At 47.8% G+C, this 21,821-nt stretch overlaps 1 protein-coding gene across 1 annotated transcript; it reads left to right on the top strand.

Annotated features, from left to right (window-relative positions):
- Positions 1-1,768: 1,768 nt before the first annotated feature.
- On the top strand, positions 1,769-14,683 carry CTH (cystathionine gamma-lyase). Its single transcript, XM_017805756.1, has 12 exons — positions 1,769-1,967; positions 3,647-3,728; positions 4,265-4,360; positions 5,985-6,094; positions 6,660-6,791; positions 8,554-8,611; positions 9,251-9,328; positions 10,028-10,180; positions 10,587-10,708; positions 12,120-12,172; positions 13,281-13,419; positions 14,059-14,683. The coding sequence occupies exons 1-12, from the start codon at positions 1,818-1,820 to the stop codon at positions 14,065-14,067; spliced, it is 1,182 nt and encodes a 393-aa protein (XP_017661245.1). The 5' UTR covers positions 1,769-1,817; the 3' UTR covers positions 14,068-14,683.
- Positions 14,684-21,821: the final 7,138 nt, after the last annotated feature.

Genomic DNA, 21,821 nt, shown 5'->3' on the forward strand with positions numbered 1-21,821 from the left:
AGGAAGGAATTTTGTATGCCAAGGAAATAATTCCATTTTCCTTTTGCCTCTGCTTGACTGTCCTGGATTTTATAAAAAGGAGACAGACTTGTTATGGGATTTGGTGGTACCTGAAATGCTGTGACCCGGCAGGACGGTGGGTCCACAGCAAAGCTTCGCCCCTGAGCTTAGTGTGGACATTTTCCATAGGATCTGTTTCCCATAGGAAGCAGATTTGTCACCATAGGGTGAAATTCCTCCCTCCTAAATGTCAGGTTCCTGCTGTGTGCTCAGGCTGAGACACTGCCCTGTGCACACCCAGGGGTTTTGCTCTGCTTAGATCCAGTTTTGCTCATATTTTATTTGTATTTTTGTTGAAAAGAAAATGTTTCTTTAAAAAATATAATATAAAACCCCTTTGTACTTGTCCTTCAGCACACTGAACCCACCTCTCTGTGCCCTTTGCCCTCAGAAGGCAAACTGCTGTTCTGTGGATGTCAATCCATGTGGAATAACCTTGGCAGGGAGACACAATGAATTAATTTTTAATCCTAGAATGCAGAATGTGTCAGGCTGGAAGGAACCACAGTGGCTCACCTGGTCCCACCTCCCTGCTCCAGCAGGATCATTCCAGATGGGACAGGATTGTGTCCAGAGAGTTCTGAAATATCTCCAGTGAGGAGACTCCACTCCACTTTGGGCAATCTGTCCCAGTGCTCGGTTGCTGCACAGGGAAGAAGTTCTTCTCATGTTCAGGTGGAACTTCCTGGGCATCAGTTCCTGTCTGTTCCTCTTGTCCCATTGCTGGGCACCCCGGAGCAGAGACTGGTCCACCTTCTGACACCCCTCCTTTAGATATTTATACACATTAATAAGATATTTCACAAAATCCCAGAATAGCTGGGTTTGGAATGGACCTCTGGAGATCACCCAGTTCAACCTTCCCTGTCAGGGCAGGGTCACCTGGAGCAGGTGGGTTTGGAATGTCTCCAGAGAGGGAGATTCCACATGCTCCCTGGGCAGCTGTTCCAGTGCTCTGCCACCTCCATGGAAAGAAATTCTTCCTCATGTTGAGATGGAACTTCCTGTGTTTTTATGACCATTGCTCCTTGTCCTGTCGCTGGGCACCACTGCACAGTCTGGGACCATCCTCTGACACCCCTTGGAGATGTTTGTATGGACTGAGGGGATCCCCTCTCAGTGTCTCTTTTCAAGGCTGACCAGGCCCAGCTCCTGCAGGTCTCTTCTCATCAGAGATGCTCCAGGCTCCAAATCATCTTTGTGGCCTCTGCTGGATCCTCTCCAGGAGCCCCATGTCCCTTGTGTCCCGAGGAACCCAGAACTGGACATAGCACTCCAGATGTGACTCCACAGATCTGAGCAGAGGGGCAGGATCCCCTCCCTGACTTGCTGGCAATGATCTTCCCGAGGCACCCCCGAAACCCATTGTCCCTCCTGGCTCCAGGACACACGGCTGGCTCAGGGACAACTCGGACTCCTAGATCCTTCTCCGCAGCTTTGCTCTCGTAGGTCGCTTCAGGGTGTGCTGGTACTGAGGTTACCTCTTCCCGGATGCTGAGGTGATCCAGGCAGCACTGCTCCCTTTTCCGTTCCCAGGGAAGGCGCCCGTGGATCGGGACAATCCCCCAGGATCGGGACAATCCCGGCTCGCGAGCTCCCCCCGGCGGGCGGGCGCTGCCACTGCAGGTCTGGCCCCGCCCCCCGGCGCCGCAGCCAATGGGAGGCCGCGCCGAAGCCCCGCCCTCGCCGTGCCCCCGGCGGTGCCGCCGCGGCTCCGGCAGTTCCCGGGATACGCGGGACACACGGGACACGCGGCCATGGAGAGCGGCTTCCTGCCACCCTTCCCTCACTTCGCCACCCGCGCCATCCACGCCGGGCAGGACCCCGAGCAGTGGCGCTCCGGGGCCGTGGTGCCGCCCATCTCGCTCTCCACCACCTTCAAGCAGCGGGCGCCCGGCGAGCACGCGGTGAGTGCGGCCGCCACCGCGGCATCGGGTCACCCCCGGGGCACCGAGGCACCCGCGGGGGTACCGAGCCGTCCTCGGAGGTACCGAGACACCCACGGGGGCACTGGAGCTGGTGGGCACACCGGGGGGACCCCGAAGGCCCGGCGTGGGGAGGTCCGGGAAGCGGCTGCCCCTGGGAAGGGGAGGGAGCTCCCGATGGAAATGTTTTCCCACGTGGCAGCTTCTGGACAAAAGGAGCATCTTTTCCCCGCTGGAAACGGTGGTTTCGCCCAGGGAGGGTGTGGAGTCTCCCTCACTGGAGATATTCTAGATCTGTGTGGACACAATCCTGTGCCATGTGCTCTGGGATGACTCTGCTGGAGCAGGGAGGTGGGACCAGGTGAGCCACTGTGGTCCCTTCCAGCCTGACCCAGACTGTGACTGTGTTTTCCCGGGAACTGAGAGAGTTTGGAATGATTTCCACGTGAAACGAGGAGGAAGGGGAGCAGGGGCAGGGATGCTGCTGCCCAGCTCCATGGACTACACAGAGCCAGGACTCTCGGAAGCTTTACCTGCCCATTTTCCAGATGCAGGGCCCAGGCAGAATCTGTGTTCTCCTTCACACATGTCGTGTGAGAGGCTGCTTTAGTTTTCCTTCCAAACAGAAGGAAATATTTCATAAGGATTTTGTGGCTGCCCCATAGGAACTACTGGGAAGGTTTGCATTGACCTATCCCGAAGTTTCTGATGGGCCATGGCACAAATCTGCCCCTCCTAAACCAGGATCTGCTCCAAAGCCACAGGCTGAACTGGGACGGTTGGGCAGAAGGGATATGCCTTGTGATCCCTGATTCCACACAGAATTCAGCTGGGAATGCCTGGGAGCAGGCAGCTGTGCTGGAGAAGTCTTCAGAAGGAGTCAGCTGCTGTATCCACAGTCCTGATGACAGGCTGTTGGTGTTCCTGCTTTGCTGGAGGATTGGGAGCAATCCTTGGGATTCCAGAGCATGAGGAAGTTGTCATTAAACAGGAGTCCTCAAAGAATGCAAATCCCAGGGTGCTCAGCAGGTTCTCTGTAACTGCTGCATCCAGCATGCAGGAGTGGTTTTCCCCATTAAATCTTCCCAGAATTCCCATAAAAGCTGGAGCAGTGAGTTGCAGAACTTGCCAGGGACACGTTTGGGCTCTCAGGAAGTGACAGGTACAGTTGGCCCTGTGCCATCTCTCAGGCTGAGTGTGGTGGAGATGGGAAAATTTTCCCTGATAAGTCCCTCCAGAGAGGTTGTGGAGTCTCCCTCCCTGGATATATTCAGGAACACTCTGGACACAATCCTGTGCCATGTGCTCTGGGATGGCCTGCTTGAGCAGGGAGGTGGGAGCAAATGTCTCACTGTGGTCCCTTCCAACCTGACCCATTTTGGGATCTGAGAGTGAGTGGATTGTGTCAGCCCAAGACCTTTTCTCCAACAGTGACCACAGATAGATGTTTAGGAAAAAGTAGGAGAATGTGGCTGCACCCCCAGTGCACCCCCAGACAGCTTTTGCTGGTGTAGATGCCCAGTTGTTGTGCCAGGAAACCCTCCTGCTGTTCTGGGAGAAGCTGGATGCCCCCAGTGAGGGCTCTTGAAGGAACCTGGAAGTAGTATTGTCTAAAGCTTTCCCAGTGCTCTCTCTTACATTGTCTCTCACTCCTACCCCAGGGATATGAGTACAGCCGGTCTGGGAACCCAACTCGGGATTGCCTGGAAAAGGCTGTGGCCGCCCTTGATGGAGCCAAATACAGTGAGTAATTCGTGGCTTGGAGAGGGCTTGGGGCAACCTGGACTAGTGGGAGGTGTCCCTGCCCATGGCAGGGAGTGGAATGGGGTGAGCTTTAAGTCCCCTCCAACCCAAACCATGCCATGATTCCATGATCACAGTTCTTATCACAGCAAAAGCTGCTTTATGGTGTCAGAGTCCAGCAGTTATTGTTGGAAAGTTCAGCTCAATCCCTGGGCTTCCTGTTGTTCTTCCTCACTGTGTTTGATGCCTGAGCTAAGCTTGATCCATCCCTGTGCAGCAGTGCTGGATGCAGAGGGGAGGGGGAGCAGGCAGCCCCTGATCCCAATCTGTTCCCAGTCTGGCACCAGTGTCCATCCTGGTCCCAAGCTGTGTAAATCAAGCTGCTGCTTTAACTGGCTCCGCTCACCAAGTGAGGGAGAGTGAGAGTGACAGAACAGGTTCCTTTGAGAGACAAAGTGAGGGAGGTGAAGGCAGGTCTAACCAGGTTGTATCACACCAAATACAGCTTGTCTGCCACTTACTCTGTTCTGTTCCAGGTTTAGCTTATTCTTCGGGCTTAGCAGCTCTTCTGAACATCTGTCACCTGTTGAAGACAGGGGACACAATCATCTGCATGGATGATGTCTATGGAGGTATGTACAGCACCACGGGGGCTTTGATCTTCACTGTGCAAAGGATAAAATAGAACTGACCTGTCTGAAATTCCCCTTTTCTTCAAAGCCTTTTCACCTTGTGAGAACACAGATACTCCTGTCTGATTTGGGTGTTAGAAATTCAGGCACTGTTGTGCCATGTTTCATTGGCACAACATGGAAGTTTAAAAATATGTAACAACAAATACATGTTTGCTCGAGGGGAAATAGCAACATCTTAGTGCTGCACAGGTTCGTTTGCAGAGCAGGACCCTCTTTCCCTAGGTTTGACCCTTTACCAACCAGCATTTTGTCTGGACTGTTCCAGACAACTGTTCCACCATCTCCTCCCAAAGCACAGCTTCCCTCTGTTGTCCCCATGCTTTCTGAACACTTCAGAGAAGCCACAGCCCACTCTTAGGTGTTGATCTTGCATCATATTTATCAACAACTCCCAGTCCAAACGGATATCCACCTCAGCCAAGTCCTTCAGAAGGTTTAGGTCACCCAGAATTCCTGAGGAGGAACATGCTGGTAAGACATGATGTGACAGTACCTTGGTGTGTGACCTCTGTTCCATTGGTCAGCAGGGCTGGCGTTTCCAAGGCCTTGGCACAGAGAGATCCAACCTGCTGTGTTATCAAGGGAAGGTTAGAGGCAGGTTTCCCAATCAATAGCTGGAAAACCTGGAAATCTACTTTTCTTTCCCCTAGAAGTGCTGAGTGTTTGCTAGTTAGTTCTCTGTGCTTGTGCACATCAAATCCAAACACACACATTTGCTTTTCACACTGAAGTTCTGTCATACCAGATAGTATTCTCCAACTGCAGCTGGAGACAGCAGGAATCTCTGCTCCTTTAGCTCACAGCTCTCACCACAACTGAGTCAATCATTTAACCAGAGCACATGGGCAGTTCTTCACTTCTAAAGGGCTCAGGGGGGTATTTTTCAAGCAAAACTTGTTCACCTGCTCCTTAAAGCCTCGACCTGGGGTGGCTTTTGCAAAGATAATTTTATTGGTTTTCCCCTGATTTTTTTTCATATTTTTGTTATAAAAAAAGTGTTTCCTTAAACCCTCAAATCTCAATATTCCATCCCTCCATGCTTTGATGGCAAACTGCTGTTGGACAGAAAGGAGTCCATATGGAATAACCTTGGCAGAGACACCCAGTAAATTGATTTTTAATCCAGTCAGTATTTCCAGGTAGTGTGTTGCACATCTATTGATCAGCTGTTTGCTGCTGGATTCTTTTAATCTTCTCAATGAAAGGTTCCAAAGACAGATAGGAAGGAAAGAACCACTTTTAGTGGAATGATAATAAACACAGTTCTGGAGTCTTCTCCTTGATGCTTCTCTGTTTAATTTTCTGATAAAAAAAAACCCCATTGATTTCAAATACTTCACAAATCACTCTGATCCCATATTCCCATTATTACTTTTTCATGATAATTAAAACTACAACAATCTTTAAACGTTTTTGGAAATAAAAACAATACTCATTTGTCATTTACGAGCAGCACAAAGCTGTGCCCTCCTGACTTTCCCTGGGTGATACAAAAGACTGGAGAGCAGTGAAGGGAAGTCAAAGGAAGTTGTTTCATTTTGTGATTTTGGATTTTTTTCAGGCACAAACAGATACTTCAGGAGAATCGCCTCAGAAATTGGTTTGAAGGTAGTTTTTGTTGACTGCACAAAACCAAAATGCCTGGAAGCTGCAATTACACCACAGACCAAGGTAGGGGAGAGGGAAATTAATATTGTTAAATAGTTTTATTCTTGCTCGTGTTGAATTTGGTCTGTGTTGACCTGAGGGGCTGCAGGGGTTGTGGCACTGCTGGTCCCACCAGGGAATGTGGTAATGTTTGTGCTGCCTCATGGAAAACATTTTAAGAAGACAAAGAAACACCCTGAAGAGAGAGAGGAGGAGGGAAAAGGTAAAAAAGAGCAGAGGGAACACTGAGCTCAGAGTTGGAGGTGCTCCATGGCACTGGAGTGGATAATCCCTTGCTCCAGGGAAGTGTTTCAGACCTTTGGGCATAATGACTTTGTTCTGGCTCTGTCAGGCCTTCTCCAGGTGGGATGAACCTGGATTTGCAAAAGCTTTGCTGTGCTTCCCATGTTGAGTTTGTGGGGAATCACCTCTCCTAAGGAACCTTCCTTTGCTCCAGCAGGGAAACCTTGTTTTCACTCTGGGAAGCTGGCACTCAATAAATTATCATTGAAAGCACTTCTCACTTACCCAAGGGGCATCAGCAGCACTGAAAATCTCTGACCTGGTGGTTTCTGTTGGATTTGTGCAGCTGATTTGGATCGAGACCCCCACCAACCCCATGATGAAGGTCATCGACATCCGTACCTGTGCAGATGTGGCACATAAACACGGGGATGTTCTCCTGGCAGTGGACAACACCTTCATGTCTCCCTATTTCCAGGTGTGTTCACCATTATCCCATCGCTCAGTGTAGTTCAAGAGACATTTTCAAACGGGAAGCACCAAGGAACTGCAGTTTGATCTTTGCATGTAAAATCACCTGCTCTGTTTCTAGCTGCAGGTTAATGCTGCTGGTTGCATCAGTGGAGGTGTATCTGTCATTCAAAAATCATGGATTTTGGTTCTTTCTGATGAAAATCACAGCAGGCTTGTTAAAAAGTGTCCTGTTTTCTGACTTTATCCTTTTTATAGCAATTCTTTTGTATATGCTGTTTAAGCGCCGTTCTGAACCACTTGATAGTCTAGAAAGAGTAGTGGAAGAAAAAGTTAAAACAAGCAAACTTGGTTCAATCTTCCTTTGAGACATTCAATATTTCTTCAATATTTTGGTGAATATGTGAGTTAGAACTTTATAACTTTGTTTATAACAACCAACATAACTTTTCTATATTGATAAAAGGAAGTGAAGAGATTTTCTTAAGTTCTAAAAGTGTTTCAGAATAATAAACTTCCAAGTTTTGTTGGTCTCAATATGGACTGGAAATATACATATAAATTTCCCAGGAGACCAAGCCAATCTCTTGTGTTTTAGGTCCAAAGTCACCCTTCTGGCAGAGTGCAAAGGCAAAGTGTCTGGTTTTGTTCAGGGTACTGAGATCTTCCTGAATGTAGGGAGCTCTGCACAGAGTGTTAATGCTAAGCTCCAGCAGCACTGCAGTTGGTCTGGAACATTCCAGAAGCTTGGTGATTCCCCCCTGCAATGTGTTATTCAGTTCAGAATTCACAATTTACTTCAGAAAGGGGGGTGTGAAAGGCACAAAGTGAGCTGGGCTGGTTAATGAGTCTGGGTCAGCCTGGTGCCAGTGCTAATGATTGATTTTGATGAGGGGAGTAGGTAGTGTTGTTAAACCCCTCCAGACCTCTGCTGGTGCTAAGCAAATGAGAATTTCAGAGATGTTTGTGTGTCAATATTGAGTGTAAAAGGCATTTTTCCATGGTGATTCTGGCTGTGCATTGGGAGTGAGTGTTACCCATGTTCCTTGGATGGATGTCCATGTTCAATCTGGCTCAGCAGTCTTTAGACCTGCTTGCTTTGTTACCTTTTAACACACTGATGCTCTTTGCTCTTTGGAATATGTTTATATTATGTACCAAGTCCCTCAGTGATTAATTAAAAGAATTACATTGTTCACAACCTCTTGCCCATCAACCTTTGTCTCACTTTCAAAAGGCTTCTGGGAACAAAGCTGGGAGGTGAGGAAAAACAACTGGCAAAGAAAACCTCCTTTCCTCATGTTTTCAGTTCTTTCAGTGTAATATCACCAATACTTGGAAAACAATGCAATTTTTTTGCTTTTCAGACTGTGTTGAGGTCTTAATTTTCTAAGGAAATCCACTTTAGAGAGTAAATACCATTATTTCTCTTACCTCAGCTAAGCAATAGAACTATTTTTTTCCAGTTATGAGCTGTATGTTAGATGGATTGAACCATTTCTCTCCCTGAAGCCAGTGGGAATTGGGCCAGTGCTGTTAAATCACATTTGAGTGTGGTTATCCGAATTCAGAGTGTCTCCCTGTGCTTTTGGTTTTATCACACATTCAATCATCATTCTCCGGTTTTTGTGTTTAAAGTGTTAAGTTTTTGTGGGTTTTTCTTTAGTTTCTCCACTTATTTTTTGCTGTGTATGCCTTTTTGGATAGCTGGAAGTGAACCTGGCTGCATGCAGGCATTAATCAGAGCTGTGAATTTAATTTTGTTTCAGTGTCCTCTGTCCCTGGGGGCTGATATTTGTATGAATTCTGCGACCAAGTACTTGAACGGTGAGTGTGGGAGTTCAACACCTACTTAGGGCAGGGTTGGATGGAATATTGGGAAGAAATCCTTCCCTGTGAGGGTGGTGAGGCCCTGACACAGGTTGCTCAGAGAAGTTGTGGCTGCCCCATCCCTGGAAGTGTCCAAGGCCAGGTTGGATGGGGCTTGAAGCAACCTGGGATAGTGGAAGGTGTCCCTGCCCATGGCAGGGGGTGGGATGTGATGTTTAAGGTTCTTCCCAGCCCAAACCAGTCTGGGATTCTGTGATAACATGAATTATTATTATTATTATTATAAAGCCATGCTGGCTTTAATTTGGCTACAACAAAGCAGGAGGAGGTGGGTTGGGAGCTGCTCTCCCTGAGCCAGGAGCTTCTCTCCAGGACATTCCTGGTCCCTGCAGTGTTCTGGCAGGTGGCAGAGGTGCCCTGGGAAGTGTCAGTGCAGGAGACAGTGCTGAGCAGAGCTTTAGAAACAGCCCAAATCTGCCTTGTGATTTCTGTCTGCACAGGAAGAAAGGCTAGAGCTTCAGGAACAACCCTTGCAAAACTGGGGTTTTAGTAACACCAGGATGGAGAAACTGAGGGGTTGAGGCAGAACCCTGGAGCAGATGGAATGGCTGATCCTGTTCTTGTCTTCATTTGTAGGGCACAGTGATGTGGTGATGGGGCTGGTCTCAGTGAACCGGGATGATCTCTATGAGAGGCTCAAATTCCTGCAGAATTGTGAGTACTAATACAGGAAATACCTGGAAATGAATCCTGGTCACAAACCAGCTCCTGCTGGGGAGCATGGGGATGCACACAAGTAGAAATTCTGCTTAGAGATACAGCTCAAATGGGCAGAACTGGGAATAATAAAATAATTTTTTATTTTAATAAATTTTAATACAATTAAAATAATGTTTAAATTAATAAAATAAACTTAATAAACTTAATAAACTTAATTACACTGGTCTCTTAATAAAATTAATTACACTGGTCTCCACTTCTTAACTGCTTCTAGAGAACTGATGAGGCACATCCTGGAAGCATCAGGGTCTCTGCCTTGTGCACACCTGCAGTTAAAGGGGTTTTTTTAAACTCACACATCAGAATTTTCTTGTATATGTTGATTTTGAGCATTTTACTGCCTCTTAATTGTCAGGAATAAATTTCTGTATGGAGTTCTGCCTGCTCTCTGCCTACAGCAGAGACAATAAAGGTATATTATGTCTAATAAATAGAACCCCTGAGGCTTCAGCTTGTTAATTCACCTCATTAATTGGCTCCCCACATGTGTGAGATGAGGAAGGTAGATTGCAGCAGGTGTCTTCCCACTTGTCACGTTCTAACTTTAGAAATGTTGGAGATTAGGACTGTATCGGTTGTACTAAAACCCAAACCAGCCCCTTTTCTCTGAGGAATTTTGTCTCCCTTCCCCAGCTCTCGGGGCCATCCCATCTGCCTTTGACTGTTACCTGTGCAACCGGGGGCTGAAGACGCTGCCCATCCGCATGAAGCAGCACTTCCACAACGCCCTGGCCGTTGCCCAGTTCCTGGAGTCACATTCCCGGGTGGAGAAGGTCCTTTTCCCAGGTGGGTTGGCAGGACCTGTGAGCAGGAAATGTCCCAGAGGGTGGGTTTGGGTGCTGTGATGCTCCATGTCATCGTCACCTTCATGTGGTGACTTGGGCAGGGTGTCCACCTTGGAGCTCCAAGGTGTCCACCTTGGAGTGGGCTGAGGGGGAGCTGCTCCACCTCTGCATGAGGGCAATTTCCTCAGTGACTCCCCACATTCCAGGGGTGACTCAGGCTGGGTGCCTACCTTGGAGCAGGCTGAGGGGGAGCTGCTTCACCTCTGAAGGAGGGTAGTTCACTCCAAGTCACTCCCCAGATTCCAGGGGTGACTTGAGCTGGGTGTCCACCTTGGCAGAGGCTGAGGGGGAAGCTGCTCCACCTCTAAGGGAGAGTCATTCACTCCAAGTGACTCCCCAAATTCTAGGGCTGCCTTCCCACCCTCAGCATGAGCTGATGAAGCGCCAGTGCACGGGCTGTCCTGGCATGATCGCCTTCTACATCAAGGGGAATCTCAAACATGCTACTGCCTTCCTCAAGAGTCTAAAGGTAAATGGCAATAAAACACCTCCTCAGAGGGACCTGGGACTGTCCTGCTGAGGGGGATGGTGGAAGTGGCTTTTCTTGGTGAGAGGAGAGTCTGTCTGTACTTGCAAAGCTCCTCAAATCTTTTGGGTATGATCATCTCTAAATAATAGATAATTTGTAAATGTGAGGCTAATGAGAGGGAACAAAAGATGCCTGAGCTCCTTGGAAGGGTTTGTTTGCACAGCAAGGTGAGGTGTGTCCAGGTTAGCCCAGGAAATGCAGCTGACAAAGGGCCTTTTGCCAAAATACCTGCAGGAGTTGGAAGCAGAGGAGCTGTGGCTGGTGTAACACTGCTGGAATATTTCAAAGTGCTCATCAGGAGAATGAAACATTGAGGAGAGACCTGAATCATGAAGCTGAGAGAGAGTCCCTCAGTTTGTAGAATGGTTGGTTGTTATTTGACCGAAACAACAGGTTTTTGCTGTTTTGCCATGTGTTCATTCTGCCTGTGCCCTTTGATGTGTTTCTAGTCGTGATCTCTGGTTAATTTGCACCCTGCTCTACTGGTTTTGCTGTTTTGTTCCTGGAAAAACCAATCAGTAAGAACTGGCGGAGGTGAATTAGAACTTCCCTCTGCCCCCTGTCTCACTTGCCAGCTGATGTCACCCACTGAAAATGAATTTACTAAAAATATGGTTGGCCCGCAAAATATCCTTTGAACTGAGAGAAGGGACTGAATCCTGGCACAGGAGATCACCAGCTTTGACAAGAAATATCAGGGAATGTGTCCCAGGAGAAGTAGTTCCTGACAGTTATGCAAACCCTTTGACTTGGATGACCATCAGTTTGTCACTAGGCTTGTCCAAAAGTAAAGTCATTCCAAAGAATCATAGAATCCCACACTGGTTTGGGTTGGAAGGGACCTTAAAGCCCATCTTCTACTACCCCCTGCCATGGGCAGGGACACCTTCCACTATACCAGACTGCTCCAAGTCCCATCCAACCTGGCCTTGGACACTTCCAAGGATGGGGCAGGATGAGTCTGTTTTAAATCTTAGTAGCTCTTACTTGCTAAATGTACACTTTATTCCTGAATTACACTAATACCATTTATAAAATAAAACTTATTATAGAAAAACTTAGGGGAAAAGCCCCCTAAACATTCTTTTTCCATAATGTCCTTGAAGTGGTCATTGCTCCAAGGCTGCCAGAGCTCAAGGAGCATATGGACAACGCTCTCAGGGTCAGGGTAGGATTGTTGGGGTGTCTGCAGGGCCAGGAGTTGGACTCATGATTCTTGTGGGTCCCTTCCAGCTCAGGATATTCCATGATTCTTTGACATCTCTTTCCATGCATCCATGGAAACTTGTTAACTTCTTTCTTTCACACTTCCCTTTCACCCTTCTTAATTTGTGTTCCATCTTTCCCGTAGGTGTTTACCCTGGCTGAGAGTCTGGGGGGCTACGAGAGCCTGGCAGAGCACCCGTAAGTCATTCTTCTATTTTCAAAGACTAAAAAGGCTGCAGAGTCCCCCAAAATATTAGTGGGGGACAGCACAGATATTTCCAGTCCCTGAGGCCAAGCTGTTTTCCATGTAATGGAAAGAATGGTGTGTTGTGTAGCACAAACCTAGCAGAGGCTCCAGGAATGAGTGAATTCTGTGAATGTGAGAGTGCAGTGATGGAGGAATTTTGACTGGAAAACTGGAATTTAGGAATTTGTTGCTCTGAAAACAATCCAAGAAATCCATGTGTGTTGGAATTGTGGAGCAGATGGGATGGAGGGAAGAGCTGTGCCATGCTCCCTGCTCACACAAGAGGGCGTGGTCAGTACGTGCACCCAACTGCCTTGTTTTCCCTGTCAGGACTTTTTGTGGGAATTTTAGTAACACTTGGCCGCTCCTGTTAAGGTTAAAAGGCTAAAAAGAGGATTTATATGGAATTAGATTCTTTTATTCAAAGCCAATTTACTTTTCAAAAAGATATATGGGAATTTATGGCTTTTTGTGTGCTAAAGCATTTCAGGTATTCATTAGAGTAACAGCAAATCTTAAACCACTCCAGAAGCTGGAAGAAATTGTGAGTTGGTTGGTGGAGCACAGGGGAAAATACCTTCTTGCCCATATCATCCAAACCTGCAGAGAGTAAACCCTTCAGTGTAATCTGGTACAGTTTGACAAGAAGAAACCAGAAGTTAATAGAAAACGGAAGATTTTATACTGGAGATTGTTCACTGCAGCTGCTTCTCCACATGCAGAACAGAGCTTTTAGAGCAAAAAAAAACCCTAAAAAACTCTGGAAGGAAGAGGAATGGGATTTTCTCCTTTTTTAACTCCAGATTTTGAAGTATCCCCTTCTTATTTATAATTTGTAGCTTAGAAGTACTTTCCTGAAAGTCTAAAGTCCCTGACTTCACATCATTTACAGTCACTGCCACGAGCTCTTTCCATCTGTGGGTTCAGCAGCAAGTGGCACAGAAAAGGTGCAAAACCTCGTGAAACTTTGGGGGTGCTGGCAGAAAACCAGCTGGTTTGGGCTTTACTGAGGAAACAGGCTTTACTGCAAAGGAAACAGGCTGGTGTTTGTCCCTGCAGGGCCATCATGACCCATGCCTCAGTGCCCCAGGAGGAGAGGGAAGCTCTTGGCATCACTGATACGTTGATTCGTCTCTCTGTGGGTTTGGAGGATGAGGAGGATTTACTGGCTGACCTGGACCAGGCCCTGAAGGCTGCGGTGAGTGGGTTCTTACCCCCTAAGAATCGTTCCCTCTCTCACTGACTGACTCCTGGGAATTCTTACCTTTTTAAGCCACTGCTAAGCAGACCTTGGATTTAAAGCTCTCCGTGTCAGGATTCCCTGTACAAGGTTTGTGTCCCGGTCAATCACAGTCTCAACCGATATGGATTCAGGTACAACAGATGCTGGAGTCATGGGAACGTCCCTGCTAAAGTCAGGCTCAGGGAGACTCTCACACAGGCCTAGAAAGGCTCAGTGTGTGCTTCAGATTTTTCCTGGCAGGGTTGAAATATATTAAAGAGCTTTAAGAGCTTCTCTCAAACAGTAAGTCCAATATTTGAGTACTGCTGTTTCATTCCACTCCTGATGCTTCTCTCCCACAGGTTTGGATTTCAGACAGTGGATTTTTTTTTGTGTGTAGGGTTGGTTTTTAATGTTTTTTGTTTGTTTTTCAGGGGGTTTTTGTTTGGGTTTTTTTTAATGATAGGAAAAGTTATCATCAGTAACTACACATTTGCCAGCACAGGGCATGAAATTAATCTAATGCCAAAATGTGTCTTATTTATGAAAAGAAGAAGAAAAGTGTGTGGTTGATGAGGGGCAGAACATAATTATCTCTTCTTTCCCTTCTTGCAGTTTGCATAAGCCTTGAGGCTTAAAGAAGGAACTTGGAATTGGATGTTGCAAAGACTATGGAAGAGGACATGGAAAATCAAATTGCTCCTTCGATTTGCCTTTGATTTGCCTTTGGAAATTTCAATCTGGATTCCTGGGGAGTCTCCCTGGTGCTGTTGGGTTGGTTCTGCTGCTGTCTGGCTGTGCACGGGCTGTGTGTGGCACAGCCTGGGCTCTCCTGTGGGTCAAGGTCTGTTGTTGGGAAATCCGTTGGGATTTCTGGAGTCAGTAATTGTGTGTGAGAGCAGCCATGGGCTCCCTCAGAAATGTTCTCCCTGTTCTCCCAGAGATCAGTGTTTCTTCTGACGGTTTGAAGTCACAGGGGGTGGTTCCTGGTGCTGCTCTTGAGATGCACAGTTCATTCTTCTCTTCTCTTCCAACCCAACAGCCCATCTTAAAAACCTGATTGGCCTTTGATTTATTTTAATTAGGTCGGAAATGTGCTTTAAAGCTTTTCTCCTCTGGATTTTTTAATGCAGTATTGAAAATGAAGCTTTGAAAATGGTAAATAATAGCTTTCTAATAGCTGTTAGTTATGAGAATGATTGAAACAACTTTAATTAAAATATGTTGTGAATTTCCTTGATGTCTTCCTTGTTCTTCCATTTCCATGTGCTACTTATGTTCAAAATCAGGTGATAGAATGATCCTGGAGCTGTTCAGATTTTCCTATGGGAAGAAGATGACATTGATGGTGTTACTTTTGTCAGGAAAAAGAGATGTAAATTTGGCTATAGAACAACTTCTCCTGCAAATTGCAGTGTTCAGGCAGGGAATGCTCAGAGGGGCTGGGTGGGACAAAGTGTCCCCTCCCACATCCCCCCAGGTGACTGCTGAAGAGCCACCAAAGAAGCACAAGGTGCTGCAGGTTTTTGTTACAAGACTGACTGCATAGATCCTTCTTGTGGGGAACATTTGGCTTTCCTAAGCTAAGTAGAAATTGGACTTTCTGGGGTGTCTTTTTGCTTTGTGTCTCTGAGAGCTGACGTGGAATGGGAACTGGGTGATGTTCACTCACTAGCTGATTCCTGGCTGCCTTAGACTGTGGTCTGGGACAGCCCAGCTCATGAGCAGGAGAGGAAAGAAGGCTGGAGCTGAGGCAGGAAGGCAGTTTGTGTATCACCACACAAACAGAAAATAGCCTTCATTATCTACAGTGATGATATCCTGAGAAAACTGAGGTGAAGGTATTCACACCCCAAACCACCTCATTTCATACTGGTTTGGGTTGGAAGGGACCTTAAAGCTCATCCAGTTCTACCCTCTGCCATGGGCAGGGACACCTTCCACTATCCCAGGTTGCTCCAAGCCCATCCAACCTGGCCTTGGACAGTCCCAGGGATGGAGCAGCCACAGCTTCTCTGGGCAACCTGTGCCAGGGCCTCATCACCCTCACAGGGCAGAATTCCTTCCCAATATTCCATCTAACTCTGCCCTCTGGCAGTGGGAAGCCATTCCCCGTTTTTCCCTTGCCCCTCCTAAGGGTGGGCTACTGGTTATACCAGGTCAGCAGCTCATAAAGCCCATCCACAGGAAGTCCCTCAGATCCATGTGTTTTTCTGGGAAGTGCAGCCTCTGTCCAGTGCCGTGAACCTGCTGGTTGGTCTTTGGCTGCTCCTGAAGGGCAGCAGTGTCTGGTTTCTGTCAGGAGAGTCTCTCATCTCCCATGAAATGAAAAGCTTGTGTGTTTGCTTTTCCTGCTGCTGACGGGAATTTCCCTTATCCCATTTGTTTGGGGAAAGATAAAACTGCCAGCGGTGAAATTCTCAATGAATTGTCCCATGATTTTCTTGACACACAGAATATTGACCTGAAGCTGCCTCTGAGGTTGGACCTGCCAGGAACTGGTCCCTTCATGGGGAGGTTGCAGTGGTAGGAGATGCACTCAGCTGATCATACACTGATTATTCACATTTTATATCATAGCCCCAACCTGGCAGAGCTCAAGGAGCATTTGGACAACACTCTCAGGGACAGGGTGGGATTTTGGGGTGTCCTGTGCAGGGCCAGGAGTTGGGCTGGATGATCCTTGTGGGTCCCTTCCAACTCAGGAGACTAGGATTCTGTACATCTGAGCAGGAGATAATCCACTGAGATCTCTCTATATATCTCTGTTCATGACTTTCCTGAATCCATTCCCTCTGACCCCAGATTTGGGTTGTATTTCCCATATCCCATCTTTGTGAAGCTAAAAGGCACATTTCATCCTCTGGTTGATGTTGCAGCTGTGAATTCAGATTCATTGCACTTGCAGGGGAATTTCTTTTTTATGTTGAGCCTGAGATTCCTTGTATTGGCTAAAGATACATTTTTTTCCTGGAAAATAGTAGAGCAGCACTAAGCCTGGAGATAAGACCAGTTAAACCAGAAGCAGAGCTGGCTCCCAGCCCCAGCGTTATGAGTGGCAGCAGTGCTGGGGTCAGCTTGCACTCCCAGCCTTAGATTCCCTGGATTTGAGCTTTTTTTGGCATTTCTCGCAGTCACAGCCATTTGATGAAGTGCTCTGTGTTTTCCAGCCAAGAGCTGAACCACATTAGTCAGAAGAGTTCTTAGAAACTTCAACATTCACTTACAGGAAAGTTGCTGTAATTGAGGTCCACTTTTTCAGCAGTGGATAAACTTGTCTACCCAGAAAATGTTGGGTGATCCCGCACAAAACTCCTGTTCCTGGAGCCAGCCACACACTTTGGCAGCTTTCCTGCTACCCCTTGATGGACACATCATGAAGATGCTCCAACTCATCCTACTACTGCAAGATCCGTGTCCGAGCACAAGCTGGGAATGACAGCTCATATCCCGCATATTTATGGATTTAGTGGGCCCAAAGGCATTAACTCCAGCCAGCAGATGCCCTTTGGTACCAGCACAGCTTCCCAAGCCCGGCATTCACGTCTCCATGAATCACCAAAATGAGCTTGAGCTTCGTAAGTGCTTTGTAATTCTTTTATCTCTGTTGTTTGCAGGAGCTGACTTACAAATGCAATTTTTATTCCTCTCTTTTATCATCTCCCTTCAGGAAAATACTGACTCTCTCATGTCTTGCTGAAGAGCCGGATGTTGGGAAATGGAGTTGGTGATGCAGCTCTCACTCTGCCAATCTCACAGAATCATGGAAGGGACCCTCAGGAATCATCCAGTCCAGCTCCTGGTCCTGCACAGCACACCCCAACAATCCCACCCTGTCCCTGAGAGTGCTGTTCAAACACTCCCTGAGCTCTCCCGGGGTGACAGATGTGACTTCACCATGGCCAAACCCAGCTCTGGGCCCACAGAGCTTCCCTCCCCTGACACCCACGGAGGTGAGGGCACCTTGGTCTTTGCAACACCCCCAGGTCACTGCAGGGAGTCCCCATCCCACCAGCTGGGCCCTGGAATGTCAGAGCAGGGTGGGGGTTTGGAAATGGTTTCCTCCCCAGGTTTTCAGCCATCATTCCTAGCTCTTTAAGCATGACTGAGAATTTATTTTCCCCCTCTTGCAAACCACATTTTTCACCTCTTTTCTCATATTCCTGCTTTATTGAACTCGAAGCCTGAGTCTTCAACCAATTTGTAGGTCAACATCTGCCACCAGAGCAGGGCCAGGCAATGTCTACGCACACCTCTCACCCTGATAGATCTTCATCCAGACCAGCTGCAGAATTTGGGTAGGAAAGTTTAACAGTTAAGGTGGTTTTTTTCCAGTATTTCCATGTCTGCCTGTGTTTCCAAGATGCTTGTTGAGTTCTCACCATGGCACAGTTATTGACACTGTAATTAATGACTTTAAAAGGCTTCATGTGTTTCAGAAGAGCAGTGTGAGATCTGCAGGAACAGAGCAGAATTCCATTTCAGTTGGGAATATTTCCCAAGAGAGTGTGTCACAAAGGCTATAAGAATGAAGAAATTATATTTAGATTATGTTAATCATTTATCTTTTCTCCTCTTCGAGGCTTTCATGAGGACAGATGAATGTAAAAGGAATTCTCTCACTTGGACACATGGGGAAGAGCAGAAACAGAGCAGTTCCAGCCCCAAGTCGCGTTTTCTGTTCCCAGGATCAGTGTCAAATTGGTGCTGCTGCTTTTGGGGAGGGATTCCATCCAAGCAGCCAGTTCTCAACTTGTTTCTGCGGCATTTTGGATGAGGAGATGGGAAGTTTGGGTTTAAAATTTAGGAACAAGAGATATCACAACAAATATTTGTCTGAAGAGAGAAGCACCCCAGCATATCAGATTAAGATGCTTCTGCTTGTGGCCAAAGCAGAAAAGAGAATGAACAGGGAAAAAAGCAAAGGCAGAGAACAAGTAAAAGTAAAAGCAAAAGTAATCAGATAACATAAATAAGAAAAAATTCCCATTCACTGAACTTGATTTGATCTTGTTGCTTTTCGGATAGGATGTGGTCTCCTGGGCCTAATTTTGTGTTTCCCACAGGGGCATGTCCTGCCCGGCAGCCCGAGGTCTGCGGTGGCTTTGGTTGGTGGTAACACCCTCTGTCCTTCACCACTTCCCTGGAATAACAGTAATAACAGGGAACCTCAAAACCCATCCAGTTCCACCTCCTGCCATGGACAGGGACACCTTCCACCATCCCAGTTGCTCCAAGCCCTGTCCAGCCTGGCCTTGGACACTTCCAGGAACAGGGCAGCCACAGCTTCTCCTCTTCCCTCCCTGCCTTTCTCACAGGAATGTCTGAGCTCAGAGCACTGTGCTGTGTCCTCCTTTCCAAGCGGGCTTTTGTCACTGCTGTTGCCTTTTCCAAAGACTTATTTTGGAATCACTTTGGTTCCCAACACCAAATCTTTCATGAGGGCTTTGACACTGACAGTAACTCACAGAAGCTTTCGCTGAAGTGATGCCTTTGCCAACAGCCACAGATCTGTTCCCAGAACTGCTGCCTATGTCCAGCAGCTCCTCCTGAAACTCTTCCCAGGAGCTCCAGGCACGTCTCTGGCAGAAGTCCTTGTGTTTCCCATCATACTAGTGCCACTAGAGCCCTGCCCTCACACCTCCAGTCCTTGATGGAGCAAACCAGAAGGTGAACATGGAGCACTCGGTGGGACTCAGTTTGACCTCAGCACTGCTTGGGAGAAAAGAGAAATCTGGAAAAGGGGCTTTTCTTCCGCAGGCTCTGGGCTGGGCTGGAGGGGAGCTCCAGGACATCTGGCAGGAGGAAGGCTTCTGCAGCTTGGTGGGTTTTGGGGACTGAAAGGACCATGAGCAGGAGTGAATTGAGTCTAATCTGTGCAGGAACAGCCCGTCCCTGTCTGAGCTTGGTCCCACCTCAGGTCTCTGCAGGAGCTTTCAAAGTGACCTAAAATTTTCAGAGACCCCTTTCAGGTGGCAAAACTCATTGTTGATCCCTAATCCTGAAGCAAGTTACTTTTTTCTATTGTACATAAAACGCCCCTGCAGTGTCTCTTTGGTTTGCTTCTTTTTCCTTGGAAACAAATTTCTTTCCAACTTGGCCATCAGGCCCAGAATAATTAATGAAAACTCCCCTGAGACTGCAAGAAACAAATGCCTCCATTTGCAGCAAAGCTTAAACTCAATTTACTCTGTATTAAATCCATTCTTCAAAGAAAAATCCAAACAAAAGCCCTGCAGGACTTTCAGCACAGGTGGCTGTTGCTGTGCATGTCACCTGTCCCCATCCACAGGGTCAGGACAGGGACATCTGCTGCCATTCCAGCTGAAGTGGGTGTTTGTCCAGCTTGAATCTAATAATCTAATCTCCGTCTGTGCCAAGGGAGGTTCAGGTTGGACATCTGGAGGAATTTCCTCATGGCAAGGGTGGTCAGGCATGGGAAGGGGCTGTCCAGGTCGGCGGTGGAGTCCCCACCCCTGGAGGTGCCCAAGGAATGACTGGATGTGGCACTCAGTGCTCTGGGCTTGGTGACAAGGTGGGGATCGGGCACAGGCTGGACTTGATGGTCTGGGAGGGCTTTTCCAACCTTAGTGATTCTGGGATTTTGTGATTCCGTGATCCTATGGCAGGGAATGTTTCCTGGCTGCTGGGAGAAGAACCATTCTCTCTGTTCTATGGATGTGCGTGTGCTGGGAGCTCCATAATGAGCTCAGAGGGGACTTGCGGGGGACAAGAGCTGAGAAATGAGCCTGTTATCCTGGGAGTAAAGGAAATGGGGTTCCTATTCAGTGGCAGATAAGGAGGCATCAGCTCTCCACTCTCAGCTATTCAGGTACATCACTTTTTACCTCCTTATTCCTTTCTGACACCAAATTTGCCCCTTCAGAAAAGACATTAATTCCATTTGCTCCAGCCTCAGCTCCTGCACACTCCGTGCTCTCCTTTCCCTCACCACTGCAGAGCCTTTCTGCCTTTGAGGCTTCAACCAAAGCCCCTTAATTTGACAATCACTGTGGGAGCTGATGAGGCTAGAGCCAAGATTTAGTCCTTCCAGGGCTCCTGCAGCAGCTGAGCCTGTGTGGAAGTGAGAGTCCTTTGGCAGCAGCGTTTTGGAGCTGCTGAAAGAGCAGGGTGGGCAGCCAGGCAGGGGGTGAAAGGGTTTCATGTCCCCTGTGATCCTGCAGCTGTTCTTTCCCTGAAAGGTGAATTCCTGGGGTGCAGCCTCTGCAGATGCCCTGTGCCTGCTCCAGTTTTCCTGGTGGTATTTCCATCCAGCAATAGCAGCTCCTGCTTAAGGGACCCCTGACCCTGAGGCCACCTTCCTGGTCCCAGTGGTGGCCAGGCCAGCAGTGGGGTGGCCCTGCGGGGTGACACAGGGTGCAGGGGTAACCCTGACCCAAGCAGAGACACCTCTCCTTGATCGTGTTCTGCTCATCCTGGGTCTGCAGGAGCAGGTGGCTCTGACTGCTGATGGATGCTGGATAAGGGATGATGGATGACGGATGCTGGATGAGGGAGGATGGAGGATGCATGGTGGATGGTGGAGGATGGAGAGTGGATGGGCTGTGCTGCCCAGCGATGGCTCAGGGCAGCAACAGCAAGGGCCTCTCCAACATTAAACTGCTAACAAGGAGGAGTGCAAAAGTCTTCCTAAATGTGGAGGGACTTTCTGCAAACAGGATCCCAAGCATCCCCCCTTGGCTCATGGATTCCATGTGGAATTTCTGTATGTATTCATGGAGTGCATCCATAAGGCTCCATGAGATGGAAGAGGCTTTGCTGGAGGTGATGCCTCTGCACATCTCTCTGCAGCTGGCAAAGCCCAACCTGGCAAACACACCGCTGATGCTCTGGATTAAGCACATTTTTCAGGGAAATGTAGGAAAGCTGGTGGCTGATGGCAGAGCCTTGTTTGGGATCCTGTTTGCAAACAGTCCCTCCACATTTGGGAAGGTATGTGCAGCCCCGGCTCAGACCGGGGCCGTTAAAAAGAGAACTAGCTGTTAAAAGATGAATATTTAATATTTTGTTATGTTCATATGTTTTTTATTGAATATGTTTTTTATTATTTCTTTATTAAACACACATTTTGGGCAGCTTTGCTTGGCTGATGGGTGAAAAGCTCTTCAGCCTCCAGGTGCTACAGAGCCTACTGCAAACCAGCTCCTGTGCCAGGAAAGAGACTTGGAAATGGTTTTGAACTGAAAAAGGAGAGATTTAGACTAGAGGTTAGGAAGAAATCCTTCCCTGTGAGGGTGGGGAGGCCCTGGCACAGGTTGCCCAGAGAAGCTGTGGCTGCCCCATCCCTGAAGTGTTCAAGGCCAAATTGGATGGGACTTGGAACAACCTGGGAATGAGATGGTCTTTAAGGTCCATTC

The sequence above is a fragment of the Lepidothrix coronata genome, unplaced genomic scaffold (assembly GCF_001604755.1).
Source record: "Lepidothrix coronata isolate B3197 unplaced genomic scaffold, Lepidothrix_coronata-1.0 Scaffold12, whole genome shotgun sequence".
Lineage (NCBI taxonomy): Eukaryota > Metazoa > Chordata > Aves > Passeriformes > Pipridae > Lepidothrix > Lepidothrix coronata.